The sequence below is a fragment of the Sinocyclocheilus anshuiensis genome, unplaced genomic scaffold (genome assembly GCF_001515605.1).
Source record: "Sinocyclocheilus anshuiensis isolate Anshui unplaced genomic scaffold, SAMN03320099.WGS_v1.1 scaffold1079, whole genome shotgun sequence".
Classification (NCBI taxonomy): domain Eukaryota; kingdom Metazoa; phylum Chordata; class Actinopteri; order Cypriniformes; family Cyprinidae; genus Sinocyclocheilus; species Sinocyclocheilus anshuiensis.
Window position 1 is genome coordinate 2,715,642 of NW_015548207.1, and position 15,201 is coordinate 2,730,842.

Below are 15,201 nucleotides of genomic sequence, written 5' to 3' on the forward strand. Positions count from 1 at the left end.
GACTCGGTCTGAATAATTTTTGGTCCCAAATTTGTATCAGTTTTAATAGTAGTCCATTGTGTGAAGAATTTTTGGGTATAATTTGTCACAGTTTACTTTATTTTGCTATCCTCACTTACATCAATGAACTATAGTGTCCTGCACCCACTAGTAAAAAAAATATCAAAAATTATATCTGGTCTCTGTATAATTTTTGGTTTGACTGTATATCCTTCGGTTATTTTCACACTTAATTATGCCCATTAAAATGTATTTTACAAGTTTTTGTTACTTTCACTGTTCATTTTTTGCTCTGTGGTACATCTTTAATTTAATAGCATTAGAGCTGCTCCATTGCAGCGGCTTAGTACTGTAATCACACGCTTTGCTGTAATAATGCAGGGAACCACTCGTTATAATTATCCTAACTGTGATATTTTCAGAAATAGAAGTCACGTTTTCTTTTCATCTGAAACGTGCTGCGATTTATATTACACAGGCTGCTAGATTCACTTTCGCCAGAAAGTCGTGTATGCCAATTAACTCGACAAGCTTGCTCATGTGCGCCGCTGCGCGCTCAACCCACTCTGCGTGCTTTGCTTATCAGCTGGCACACGTCAGCTATACAGTCGTTAATACTGAATTTTAACATTATATTAATTGCATACATATACTTCGTAGACATCCTTAATCTCTAATAACCATTCTGCTGTCTGTTGCATGTTGTCAGTGTTTCTTTGTCTGAATACGGCACTTATCGCATGCTGTGTGGTATCGGCGTTTGGTATCGGGGCATTTTAACGAGTCGGTATCAGTGCATCCCTACTTAAATCAGCTCAGTATCGGGCCCGATACCGATACTGGTGCATCCCTAACATACTAATTTTGAAAGAAATTAGTATGTAGTATGCATAATGTGCACACTATGTACATATTTAGTATGCAATTGATACCTAGATTATCTACTACATTTGCTAAACTGTGCTGTATACAAGCAGAGCACACGGTGTGGAACACTATATCCCACAATGCAATGTGCTAAACTTTATCTTCAAATTATAGTATGATAAATGAATTGAAATCAATAACCCACAATTTTTAATTGCCTTTTACAAATGATTTACGTACAGAAAAGACATTTCTAGAATAATCATATTTCTGAGGTAACATGAGGATTCTAGTTGCATACAAAGTAGTGAAGTCATGTTTAAAATGTTGAGCATACCATTTTTCTAAAAAATAGCACAAGTATACATTATAAACTGCACAGTATACAATAAGCAATCAATTTAAAACTAGCATTTAAACCAAGCGGCAACCTCCCCCTCTCTCTCGTGAAGCCAACAAGGAAGTGACTTAAACTGTAATTCATTGACTGGCCGCTAGAGGCTGGCTGCTAAAAGGAGTCAATCCCATAGACTGCCCATGTTAAAATGCCCAAATTTACAGCAGAAAAAAACATGTTTACAGCCTGGTTCAAAAAATTATTTTGGTCTATATAGCTAATTTTGCCCTTGATGACAACTGTGAGGGGGGTGAATTTTTTTTTACAACTCATCCGTTTCAATTATATTAAACCTTAAAGTTCTGCATAATTAAGGGCGTGGTCACTTGAGTGACAGGTGGATTGCCGCTGCTGTCACCACCGTTGAGCTAGGTGGGCGTGGCTTCAGCAACCTGCTCCTGCCTCTTTGCCTATTTTTGATTATCCGGGAGTGATGCGCTGCCAAGATGGCGACGGCCGCCTCCGCCCAATTTTGAGCTTCAAAAACGCTCTTCGGAAATCTACGCGTGACGTCACGGACACTACGTCCATGTTTTTATACAGTCTATGATTTAAACTAACATTTTAAACAAAATTAGTATGTAGTATGCATACTTTGCACAGTATGTGTATTTTTAGTATGCATTAAATAACCAGATTGTCCACTACATTTGCAAACTGTGCTGTATACAAGCAGAGCACACTATATATTACTACAAAATACTGTATCTCACAATGCAATATATACAAATGACATCCTACATAAATTTCTGCATATTGGACCAGGTCTCCCTGAAGAAGAGATTGTGAAGTCTCAATGGGATTCTCCTGGCTAAATAAAGGATAAATGAAAAATATATATTTCTGAGGTAATAGTTGCACAAAGTAGTGACATTATGTTTAAAATACTTTGCATACTATTTTATTAAAAACAGTACACAGTATGCATTTTACACTGCATAGCATGCAATAACCAATCTGCTAGTAGTCAAACTCAGCATTAAAACTAAACATTAAGCCATTTTTAAACTGGATTAGTATGCAGTATGCATACTGTGCACAGTGTGTTTATTTTTAGTATGCATTAAATACCCAGATCATCTAGTACTACTACTAGTTAAACTGTGCAGTATATAAACCACAATTTTCAATTGCCTTAAAAAGACTATTTCATTTAATGATTTATTAAGAATATAGAAATGGCATTTCTACATAAATTTGCATTACAAATGGATAATAATCAAATCTCTGAGGTAATAGAACTCAGCTACACCTAAATTAGTAAGATCACATTTTAAATACTTTGTATACTATTTCTAAAAATAGTACACAGTATACATTATACACTGCATTGTATGTAATAAGCAGTATGCTAGTATTCCTTTTCAAACTAAGCATGCAAACTAAACAAATTAGTATGTAGTATGCATACTGGGCAAAGTATATGTATTTTTAGTATGCGTTATACCCAAATGATCTACTAAATGCCCTATGTGAGGTAATAACTGAACTCTGGTTGCTGAATTAAGCATGCAAAGTAGCATAAATTAGCTTAAAATGTTGTGCATACTATTTTCACAAAAACAGTACACAGTATACATGCATACACTGCATAGTAAGCAATTAGCAGTATGCTTGTGTTCCATTTCAAACTCAGGAGTCTTAAAATCAGCGATATAATAGCAGAAAGCAGAATGTTTCTTGAGGGTCCGCCTATCCTGAGGTACAGGGAAAGCATCTCTCCAAGACACCATGTTACTATGCCAACCAGCTCTGCGCCTGGTACATCAGTGCTGTGTTCTTTTGTATTTATTTCAGCTCTGTGTCTCGCATTTAAGAGTGGACTGGAAACAGTAACCGTGGCCTGGCGTCATTTAGCTCTTCACTTAGCTAATAGCTAATGGAAGTTGAAAGAGTCGTGATAAAAGGCTTCATTCAAGAACGGAAGGAATGGGTGTCATTTATGTAATGTGGCTCATCACGGTGTGTATATGAAGACCTGAATAGAAGATGCGATATCGGTCTTGCTTTTTATGTCCAAGTTGAGATTACGGCCCAGAATAGAATACTGCATCAAGAAATGCCTCCTAACGCAATTTATAATGCAACAAGTAGAGTTGCATTCTCAGTGTGGCCACAGGGGGCGCTATTGCAGGTTGTGCTATAGTTAAACCTATTAACGATTTGATTTTCCTACAGAAGACCAGAGGAATGGCGTTTTACCTTATGGCTCCGGTGGTCGCAGACCTCGGTTGCCGTCGACCCTTTAAGGCACGCAATTTGTCTCCTTGCGTCATAACGAGATCGTTCTCCGCATAATCGTTCTGTTGAGAGTTAGAGAACATGTAAACGTCTGACATAATTGACATAAGGTGTGAATTGATTATTTCACTTTTAATAATTATTACAAAGGTCTAAAATCTGATTTACAGTATGCATGCACAGTATATTGGTGACAATACATTTTTTTAATGTTTTTTTTTTGTTAATTTATATAAATGTTTCATAATTATGTAAAAATCTGATTTACAGTATGCATGCACAGTATATTGGTGACAATACATTTTTTTTATGTTTTTTTTTTGTTAATTTATATAAATGTTTCATAATTATGTACACATTTATTTTATATTATGATGTATATTTTATATATTATTATATTTTATTTTACATAAATATACTTTATTATATTTATGTATATTTTTTCCTCAGTGTATAACCATTAAAACATTGATTTAAAGTAGTAAAATACTGATATTAAAATTTTGGCCAATATTTCTAGGGTGATAAATAAATAAAGGTGATACATTTTCTGGCCAGTATTTTTTTCTGGTGATAAATATTTTCATGTTATGGCTGATAACCGATAAATTGTTGATGTTGAAAGAGATAGCTCACTCAAAAATGAAAATTACCCCATGATTTACTCACCTTCAAGCCATCCTAGGTGTATATGACTCTCTTGCAATCGGAATTATATTAAAAATGTTCTGGCTCTTCCATGCTTTATAATGGCATTGAATGGGGGTCGAGATTTTGAAGCCCAAAAAAGTGCATCCATCCACAATAAAAAGTGCTCCACTACTCCACAAATTTGAGTTATTATTATGAATTTCTTTTTTATTTTGAATATTGATTTCAGTTACTATATATAATACTTTATAGAGAACATATACATATAACTGTAAATATATTTAATTCAATTAAAAAATATATATGTATTTAGACAAATACACACACTAATTTAAGATGTAAACAAAAAACTACATTCGTTTTAAATGCTACAAGTGAATTTAGGCATCATAACAATTTACATACTGAAATGAGCATAAACAATTAAATACCCATTATCAACCACTGCAATAAATTAAAAATCCCTAATATATCGGCCGATAATTGATATGGTACTGTCAAATTATGCATCCCTAATTTAAATGTAAAAAAATGGCCCAGCAGGCCTCACCTCCTCCATACGGTCCAAGCTGTGTGATTTAAAGATGGAGGTGCTGATGGAGAGGTTGTCCATACTGGAGATGAGGTGAGGCACAGATCTGTCCTCATACTGCCGCTGCTTGGAGCGGTGAATATCTCCATGCGCCCAGAGACTCGTCTGCTTCCTGTACAGGTACAAAGAGTACAGTCCCCCATCAATGTCCTGTGCATATCTTGTTTTGCACAAATAATTCAGACGTATGGGAAGAAATCTGGTCTCAGACCGAACCATTCATTCAATGCCAATGCCAGATAACGGATACTTTGTGTCCAGCCCGCAGGAACGGAATCTCACACGTCTCACAATGGCCTAAGGAGGAAAATATGCCTGAAGATAACGTTCATCTGTCCCGCAGTGGGCATTCTCTTATGCTGCGGTCCGCAGCATCGTGTCAGCCCAACAAAACACTTGAGAGATTAGCTTCAACTGGCCTTCACATGACCAGTGCTCTGTTTTAACTCAGACATGACAGAAGTGAACCATGGTCTAACTATATGGTGCACGAAAGGCCTTACTGATATACGAACACTGAATCAGACTCAAAGTACACTCCTTTTCCCAAGCCAGAGTTGGATGATTCAGCCAGATCTGGAACATCTGCTGACCTTCCTGATCTGCTCAGCGAAGGAGTGCGCTCTTGAAAAACGCTCTTACGCTTTTGAAAATACACGACTATGAGCCAAAGTTAGAGCACTTGTCGACATTATGTAAATGTAATGAACAATAAAAAGAGGAAAAAAGTCTCAAGAAGTTGTGAAGAGCCCAAAAGTGGTGCATTGTGGGTCAATTTTGGGACTTACTCTTCTAGGTAATGCTGCTGGGGTCCAATAATAGAGCCGGGTCTGGATATGCGGATCCAAGCGATGGCTTCGGCAGGCGTGAAGCGGTGGTGCTTCATCAGGTAGCAGCCAATCAGAGTCCCCGTCCGGCCCAAACCCGCTGTGATTTGTTGGAAAAAGGTGTTAGGTGTTTAAAATACATGTATTATTATAGAAAATTATCTATTAAAAACTAACTGCTCTTAAAAAAAAATTTTTAGGGGCTCATTCATGCAATTCTAAGGTATCTTAAGACCACATTACCATAACATTAATGAACGTTTTGGTTCGCTTTCAGTTCCTGTGAAATCAAACTACAGAAAACCTTTTATCTTTGAGTCTGACCTCAATAATAGGGCATTTTAATGTTTAATGCTACATAAAAACAAAGCCATTTTGACAACAATTATCCTCTTTTTGCACAAAATAAGTATGTCAATGAGGCGACGCTGTCATTTGTGTGGCCGTATTTCCATGTCTTTGATTTAAGTGGCATCTCACCCTTGCAGTGAACCGCCACCGCTCCATCCGTGCTTTCGCAGACGTGCAGGAAGCGGCGGGTGATGACGTCGCTGGGCGTGCTGCCGTCCACGAAGAACAGGTCGTAATGGTCGAAACCGGCATCTGTGAAGCGCTTGGCATCATAGATATTCTTGTTGAGGCGTACTATGGTGGTGACGTCGTGCTTGCGGAAATATGGGAAATAAGCCTCGGGGGCATGTAGAGGGTAACCTGCCACACACGAGAACAAGAGTACAATTGTGTGTGTGTGTGTGTGTGTGTGTGTGTGTATACACATATATACACACACACGTATATATATACACACACACACACATATACACACAAACACATAAATAAAAATTTACAGTTTTTACATATTTTTTGCTATAAAACGGCAATCAATAAATATTTAAGTTATAATAAATAAATATAAACATTTATTTAGTGAATATATAACAAATCACCCAATTAAACTGCCATGCAAGAGAAGAAAAAGTTTATTTAAAAATATATTTTTAAAAATAAAATTATGTAAATAAATATACATTTAATATATATTTCCTATATTTAGATATATGGTAAATAATTAAATGTTTTTTTTATATGTGTATTAAAATTACATATTTTGAATAAAATACAATAAATACATATATAATTAAATATGTAAAATATTTCCCATATTATTATATATAATATGGGAAATAATAATTTAAGAAATATGTTTATTAAATACATATATTAATTTAAAATCACATATTTTAAATTAAAAAAAAATTTAAATATATATAATTACATTTATAATATTTCCCATATTTAAACATAATATGGAAAATTCTATATTTATTTAAAATGGCATTTAATATTTATAAATTTATAAATATTAAGTACATAATATAATTCCCATATTTAGATATAATATGGGAAATAATTATTCCAAATATTTAAATATACAATAAACTTCCCATTAACCTGTCACAAAAAGGAAGTACATCCATACACATGCAATGAAAAAAAAAAAAGTTTTATGTTTAGGATGAAGGACTTAAATCCCTATGAACCCTAATTGAACCATTTGCTCTACTACTTTTATCATGATATCTAATATCTAATGTTGCACTCTCTAGTTCTATGTGTGTGAATCTGAGACATCAGTGTTTATTATAACAAGGGTGCCCTCTACTGTCACATAATTGAATTACATCAAACATCATGTCAGAGTGCTTAAATTAATACAACATTCGGCTAAAGGATGGCAAGCAACCTTACCGTTCTCTATTTTACTTTTCGGATGCGGCCCACTGAAAGCGAGAAGTTTGCCTGGGATGATCCAGTTCAGATCTCCGTTCTCAACCCGCTGAAGGGCAAAAAAAGAAAATTAGAGAGAGAAAATATGTTAAAAAGGGATGGAAAAGAATAAAGATTTAGGGAAAAAGAACAAAACACAGAACTGAGGCAGGAAGGTTTGTATTACAGCCGATGGAGTATGTTTTAAGATGGGTGAGTTGTGCTGTCCTGAACAAAGCGGAGGGCACAGCGGGTGACGGATTACCACAAGCTGGAAAATTTACATGATACTAGAGGACAAATCAACTGAATGATCATTTGGCATGAATTGTTCCAGCGATTGTCTAAATAACAGCTGAGATTACAAACACAGGTAGGCGATGTATAATCACGTTGACTTCAGCGAGCTGCACACAATGTGTGCGATTTAAATCAAATTGAACAAGCCGAGATTATCATTAGGTTAAAATGTCTTTGGTTCCTGGTGGAATAAACATGATTACGTAACCGGCTTGAGGAGCAATGAACAGAATTCTGGGTAAAACATTGCATGCTGGTTCGCCTAATGAGCATTTAATAACGATGGGGCATCATTACCTCGTAATGTTCATACTCATTTACGTCGAACGTCTCAAAGTTCAAGAATCCGTGTTGAAGGGCCTGAAAAACAAAGTTTATAAGCATTAGTCATATGCTAACTGCAAACATGTGCATTCATACTGTGGATTTCACCTGAAAGTCACAAAAAAATCCTTTATCCATCTGATTGTTTAACCAATTAGTCAGTGTAATGGGGCTGAAGCGGTCTGTCTGGTGCTCAGTGAAGAGCTGCGGGGGAAGTCGATTAAGGAAAAAGGCACACGAGTCGATAAGCTGTAGCAGAGAGCGATGGGGGCCACGTCTAATGGAGTGTCTGGTTTCTGCTTCTCACGGACACGTCTGCCTCTGACAAGACTGGTTAAAATCGTACAAAGTGATGTTTTTGTTTTGCTGACTCTACTCACTTTGTTAATAACTAATATGGCAGTAATATCGGACTTTATAATGCTGTATAATGGCAGTGGATGCAGCATCATGCAAAAGCAAAGGTTCTCTGTTACTGATACCTTATTCTGCTATGCAAAAGGCAGTAACAATACTGTAAAAACTGACTGAAATTGAGTCTCTTAACTATTAATTATGTTTAGCTCATCTGTGTTCAGATTCAGAGAAAATATGGAGTGACAAACAGTTTTCTTCACTTTCAGTGTAGTTGCTGCTTTTCGTCATTGTAGGGATCCAAGTTCAAAGGCAAACATGTCAAGCAAGAACAGCTCAACATTTGGATGGACCACTTGTCCAATTTTGTACATTTACATTTAATGTTTTGTAAAGAAAAAAAAAAGCTCAACAAATTATGAATATGTATTAAATAGATATAAATATAAAATCAAGAATTTTTCAAAGACAGACATTTTAAAAATGTATATAATTTAATATTTGTAAAAGTATTTTTAAATAATATATTATACATAATAATAATAATAATATATGAATAGTAAAATACGTTGTTTTAAATATATTTTTTCTCTTCACTTTTTAAAAATATATTTATATATACACATAATAACATAAAATGCATAGTGTTATTATAATCATATTATATAATATGTATATTATTATATTATTTTGTAACTTTTTCTTCACTATTCTTTTTCTGTGAGGAAAAAAATTATAGTTTAGAAAAATTGTTACAAATATAATAATAATACCTTTATTTTAAATAAAATTTATTTTTGTTTTTGGCAAATATATACACATACATACAGTGGTGTGAAAAAGTGTTGGCCCCCTTCCTGATGTATATATATATATAAATAAAATCTCAGAATGACCATGCGTTACCACATTTCAAGAATGGGGTTCGTCTAGTCACATGACCTCAAGATGACAGCCATCATAAGGAGAGATTGTTGTAGTCTGTTTATTTTGTGCACCTATCAGAAGCAGTATGGAAACAGACGACTGAGAAACTGTCACTGCAACCATCCAACCGTGAAACATTGCTGTCCTGAGCTGCAGGGTTGCACCAGACAGTCAAAACCTAATCAAGGCTGATAGAGGGCACAGCAGGTGAGTGATTATCGCAAGCTGGCAAAGTTACATCACGCTAACGGACCAATCAGCGAAGCGTGTTAAGGTATGAAACTTTATAACTTTTTTTTTTTTTTTTACAAACAATTCACACTGAAGTCCACACGTGCAGACGTACAACAGGCAGCCGTGTCTGTTTACTCCATCTGGGTGAAGCGAAATATGTGTGTGCATCTGATACAGTGAGCCGTCTCGCTCTCAGGCTGTGGTTATGTAACTGTTCCTGGTCAGGTTTAATCGAATGAGTCCAGCCGCCCTCCTCCCCTCCACAGCTGACTGGACGAAGAGCTTACAGCAGCAATCCTCTTCTGCAGCGTCAACGGACGGTGTGGACGAGCTGCGCTTAATTACTACCAACATGGCCTAACTCTCAAGTCTCCTCGTTTTACCCTTGCAGTGGTAATGGTGGAGCCTACTGGTTAAAGATCTGGGCTGGTAATCTAGCAATCTTCACGGTGTCATTGATTGAGACACTAACCTCGGGATGCTCCAGGGAGGATTGTCACTGTAGTAGCGTATTAGAAATCGCTTCAGGTAAAAAGCTTGAAGATAAAACGTGGTTAGCTTTCAAAAAAGTAGCCTAAACAATGTCCAAATAGCTACTGGTGTGTTTTAGAGGGAGTAATTACATATTACACATACAGTTTAATACATGAGATATTAAGTCGCAATTACGAGAAAAAGTTAATGTTTCTCGTAACTGCGACTCTCTCACAGTGCAACATCTCACAATTGCTATATTGCTTCTTACAGTTTGCAACTTGCTCCTTACAACTGTGATTTCATCTCCTACAATGTGTCTATCCAAAAATTGCAATATTGTGAGAAAAGTTAAAATAGTTTTTTGTAATTCCGAATTTTTCTCCCAATGTGACACTTCACAATTGCTACATCGTTTCTGACAATTTGAAACATTTTCCTCATAATTGCGACTTCATTTCAAAAACTACGATATTGTGAGACAGTCACAATTATGAGAAACAAGTCTGCAATTATGCGGAAAAATAATAGTTTCTCGAAATTGTGACTATTTCTCACAATGTGACATCTAACATTGTTTCTAGACTGTTTGCAACTTTTTCCTTATAATTGCAACTTCATATCTCACACAATCTTCCTCAATCGCGACTTTGTATCTTGGACAAATTGACTATCTAAATATTGTATTTTTTGGAGATAGTCACAATTGCGAGAAAAGTTATAATTGTTTGTCCTAACTTTTCCTCACTGCTGTATTGTTTCGGACAATTTGCAACGTTTTCCTCATAGCTGCGACTCCATATCTCACAATGTGACTTCATATCCAAAAATTGTGCTAGTGAGATCACAAATATGAGAAACACACAATTACGAGAACCAAGTTTGCACTTATGAGGACTTCTCACAATGTGACATCTGACTTTGTTTCTGACAATTTGCAACTTTTTACTCATAATTGCAGGTTCGTGTCACAAAAACATGAGAACTTTCCAAAAATTGTGATATTGCGAGTCACAATTGTGAGTTATAATTTAGAATGATTTGCCATTTTTTCCCCATAATTGCGATTTCATTTTGTCACAATTAAGAAAAACATTTGCATTTATGAGAAAGTCCATTATTTCTCGTAATTACAACTTTATTTCTTACATTTTTTCTCACAATTTGCAACTTCATAACTCAGTGTGACTGAATTTTTGAAACTAAAGTCATTATTACAAGAAACAAATTTGCAATGGAAAAAGTAAAATTGTGAGTTACAAAGTCACATTGTGGAATGTAAAGTCACAATGACAAGAAAAATGGAGATTTAGCTACAGTTGCCTCCCGGTAAAATTGTGGTAAATTTCATGTTAACTTTAAAAGATAGCTCTCTGTGGGGTTTGAACCTATAACATTTTGGTTACCAGTCCAGATGTTTAACCATTAGGCAAACCCAAAAACAAAAGAACAGCTCTCATGTTGGCAAACAGGGCATTTCCTCCTCTTTGGCAGCCTGGAGAGAGGCAGCAGTGGTGATTTGATCATTAACAGGATTCAGTGTTTATCACACTCACAGATGCTGTGTGTGACTCGTGCAATTAAGAAGCTGTTAAAACAAGCTGTTAATTAGAGCCAGAAGGAAGGTACTGATAAAACTGTCACATACGTCTACAACTACCATCTTAACAGCAAAGCACAGGATGACATGAGGGCCCAAAGGTCTTGAAAATGTAACGTTTTAAAAGGATGAAGAATGTTTTAAAGACAGAAAAATACAAAAATACAAAATATTTAATAAGCAATAGTTAAGGAGGGATGAGTATGCTGTTGGATGATGCTGCTGTTTTTCTTTGACGTAGGCTGAATGAAAAGAGAGTTTATGTAGCGTAAAGGACGTTTTTTTTTTTTTGAATGACAAGCATGTAGTAATGCACTCAAGAATGCACGCTGTACGTGTTTAACAAGTCTTTCTGGCGGGTCAAGCTGAAGACACATCGATACCTGCAGACGTGTTTGGCTGTTGCTGAGTTACTCACGTGAACACTATTTACCTGCCAGCTAGTTTGACAACTTTGTGCAAAGAACTGAATAGAAATACCTTATTACACAGCAATGTTTGTTTTGACAGGGCCTAGAAAGAGTCTGGAGTGACATTCTTTCCAAACTGCAATGAAGACTGATTATACAGGTTATGAGATGTTTTTAAAATGTCTCAATTGAAAATATAAAAAAAAGGGAGTATTCAGACAGCTCCAGACAATTTTGCACACTTTGCATTATGTTAAAAGTCTGGGGTCAGTAAGATTTTTAAGCATTTTTATAAGTAGTCTCTTATGCTCATTAAGTCTGCATTTATTAGATCAAAAACACAGTAAAAACAAGAATATTGTAAAATATTATTACAATTTTAACCCTCTACCGCACGCATTATGATAGACCTATAGAAAAAAATATTTGAATCTTTTTCTTTTCTAAGAATGGCTTAACTTGAAGTGCTGTAAAAAAAAAAATTGAAAAAAATATTATTTTAAGGTACTTTATGATATGTTGCCATACGGCAACAGCATACAATAGTGGATCTAACTTAGAATAAGTGTAAGCTTACTTATAATTAATATTTTTCCTCAGAAATAAGAGTATGTTGCCATATGGCTACACCATGCGGTAGAGGGATATATAACTTTTTTATTTGAATATATTTAAAAAAATACAATTTATTCATGTGATGCAAAGCTGAATTTTTAGCATCATTACTCCAGTCTTCAGTGTCACATGATCCTTCAGAAATCAGTCTAATATGCTTATGCTGTTTAATTATTAATGGTCCTCAATTATTATTATTATTATTTTTATGTTTAAAACAGTTTTTGCTGCTTAATATTTTGGTGGAAATCATGATAAATTTTCAGGATCTTTGATGAAAGTTGAGAAAAACAGCATTTTGAAGTAGAAATATTTTGTCACATAAATGTCTTTACTGTCACTGTTTGTCAATTTAATGCTGAATGAAAGTATTATTTATTTATTTTAACTCTTGCTTCCCATATTCCACAAAATTATGAAGCGCTACAACTGTTTTAAGCGTTAATAGTACTACTACTACTACTAATTATAATAACAATAATAATAAATGTTTTTTGAGCAGCAAATTAAAATATTAGAATGATTTCTGAAGGATCATGTGACACTGAATGATGCTGAAAATTCAGCTTTGCGTCGCAGGAAACAATTGCATTTTAAAATATATTACAAAAGAAAACAGTTCCTTTCAAATTGTAATAGTATTTCACAATATTACTGTTATTACTGCATTTTGCCTTGGTGAGCATAAGAGAATTTTAGTAATTATTCCAAACGTTTGACCTGTAGTGTGTATGTATAAATAATTTAATGCTAAAATTTCAATTTAATAAAGTACGTAATATAATCAGAATTAAAAATTCTTTGTTTCTTAAATATTATGAAACCCTTCTTCCCACACAGTTGCAATGGTCCAATATGAATAAATGAATAATTGACTGCGTCTCACCGCTGTGGTATTTTGCCAGTTGGAGGGCAGGGATGTTGAACATCACGTCGCCCATCATCTCTCTGTAAATGTCTCGGACTTGAATGGGATCTCTTGTGTCGCCCAGGTACTCGTTCGCCACCAGATCAACGATCCATCGATCCCTGGGCTGATGGGAGTAACAGTCAAAGCACACAGGATTCAAAGAAAAACACACGTAAGCTACGTAATGTAAATGTGCATTGTGTTGAGTTGTGACTTACATCAGGATATGTGAGGGTCAGGCCCTTTATGGCTTGCTCTTTATTCATCCCATCAATCCATCCTTTACCCACAAAATACTATGGAGAAATAACATTCCACCTTAGCATCAAAATATACAACCAAATATGTGAATATGCTGTAAATGTGTCTGAGATCTCTGTATGCGTGTTGACTTCATACAATCTTGAAGACAGAAGGTTTGTTTCAATGACAGTCAAACAACATCTTTGATTCTAAGCGAGCGAGTTTGGAGTGTGATATTAAATATAGTAATAAATATCATTTTTACTCACTGCGGGCAGTAAAAAGCCAAACTCATCAGAAATCATATCTAATATGCTGGTTTGCTGCTCAAGAAAAATGTATTACCATTATCAACGCTGAAAACAGTTGTGCTGTTACAAAATTTGTGCAAACCAAAGATTCTAAAAGAAAGAATTTGAAATAGAAGGCTTTTATAAATGTTCTTTACTGCCATTTTTGCTAAATTTAATGCATCTTTGCTGAAAAAAAAAACAAATACTAATTTCTTTTGACCTCAAACTTTTGATTGGTAGGAAAAACGGGGAAAAAATCCCCACCTAAGAAATCATACTGTAATTGGATTTCAAAACAAATATTGATCTGGTTTGTTCATTTCAAGTAGCCTTTTGCTGTTAAGAATACAAAACAAAATGTATTTGAGGCAGATACACCAAAAAACTGACTGCCTATTTGAACAAAGACACAAAAAAGCTGTCATCAAGAAAGTCTTCAGCTCACACACTCTCACACCTGCAAACAGACAGTCAGAGAAAGACTGTACAATAGGGGCCTGAAGAGAGATTCATTACCCCTGCAGCTCAAACTGAAGACACTTGTTGTGTTATATAAGCCATCAGCAGCATAACCTGCCTGAAGCACTTTTTCCAACACGTAGACACAAATGTTCCTTGCCTAATGTACAGGTTTCCAGTCTCATGCTGACTGTCCAAGAAGGATTAAGCAGTCTATTAGTATCTATGGGTATAATCCAGGATTGTGCGTATTCTTGAGCGCTGAAACACGTAAACCCAAATCTTTCTTGCTAATGTAGTCTGACGGATGAATTTGCATTAGTTATTAGAAAATAAAACATTACTTATCAAATTAGCTTGATGATAATAATAAAAATTTAAAATGTCTATATATATATATATATTTATTTATTTATTTATTTATTTATTTTTTTCTAATTCATTTTTTAATTGTGGAAATATTATAAATATTTTATTTTATATTTTGTGAAATAATACATTAAATATTATATATAATATGGTGAGGTTAAAATATTTGTATAGTACTACAGTGTACATCTCACCTTCCTAATGCCTTGCAAGCAGTCGAGAACTGTCAGGTTGTATGTGCAATTCCCAAATGAAGCATCCCTGAAAGAGAAAAGAGAAGGCATGTTAAAATTGCGTGGGTGTATTCACACAATATAATAAAAAAGAAACACCCACAGGAATATAAA

General features: G+C 34.9%; 1 protein-coding gene and 1 long non-coding RNA gene across 7 annotated transcripts in view; both read right to left on the minus strand.

The window, feature by feature from the left end:
- Window positions 1–15,201, minus strand: part of LOC107653633 (dual specificity protein phosphatase CDC14A-like) — a 60,121-nt gene that overhangs the window by 15,653 nt on the left and 29,267 nt on the right. For all 6 annotated transcript variants that reach the window (XR_001630248.1, XM_016440407.1, XM_016440405.1 and 3 more), the window contains exons 6-12: window positions 15,049–15,115; window positions 7,940–8,002; window positions 7,325–7,412; window positions 6,056–6,286; window positions 5,537–5,675; window positions 4,707–4,860; window positions 3,467–3,567 (exon numbers count right to left, since the gene is read on the minus strand). Coding sequence is in view for 5 of the 6 variants with exons in the window: in XM_016440407.1 (XP_016295893.1) it covers window positions 3,467–3,567; window positions 4,707–4,860; window positions 5,537–5,675; window positions 6,056–6,286; window positions 7,325–7,412; window positions 7,940–8,002; window positions 15,049–15,115 (843 nt within the window). In the remaining variant the exon portion in view is untranslated. The remainder of the gene's footprint in view (window positions 1–3,466; window positions 3,568–4,706; window positions 4,861–5,536; window positions 5,676–6,055; window positions 6,287–7,324; window positions 7,413–7,939; window positions 8,003–15,048; window positions 15,116–15,201) is intronic.
- LOC107653635 (uncharacterized) lies at window positions 13,460–14,032 on the minus strand. The gene is made up of 3 exons (XR_001630249.1): window positions 14,003–14,032; window positions 13,709–13,786; window positions 13,460–13,614 (listed from the first exon to the last, which is right to left on the minus strand). It is a non-coding gene; the product is annotated as an uncharacterized LOC107653635 (long non-coding RNA).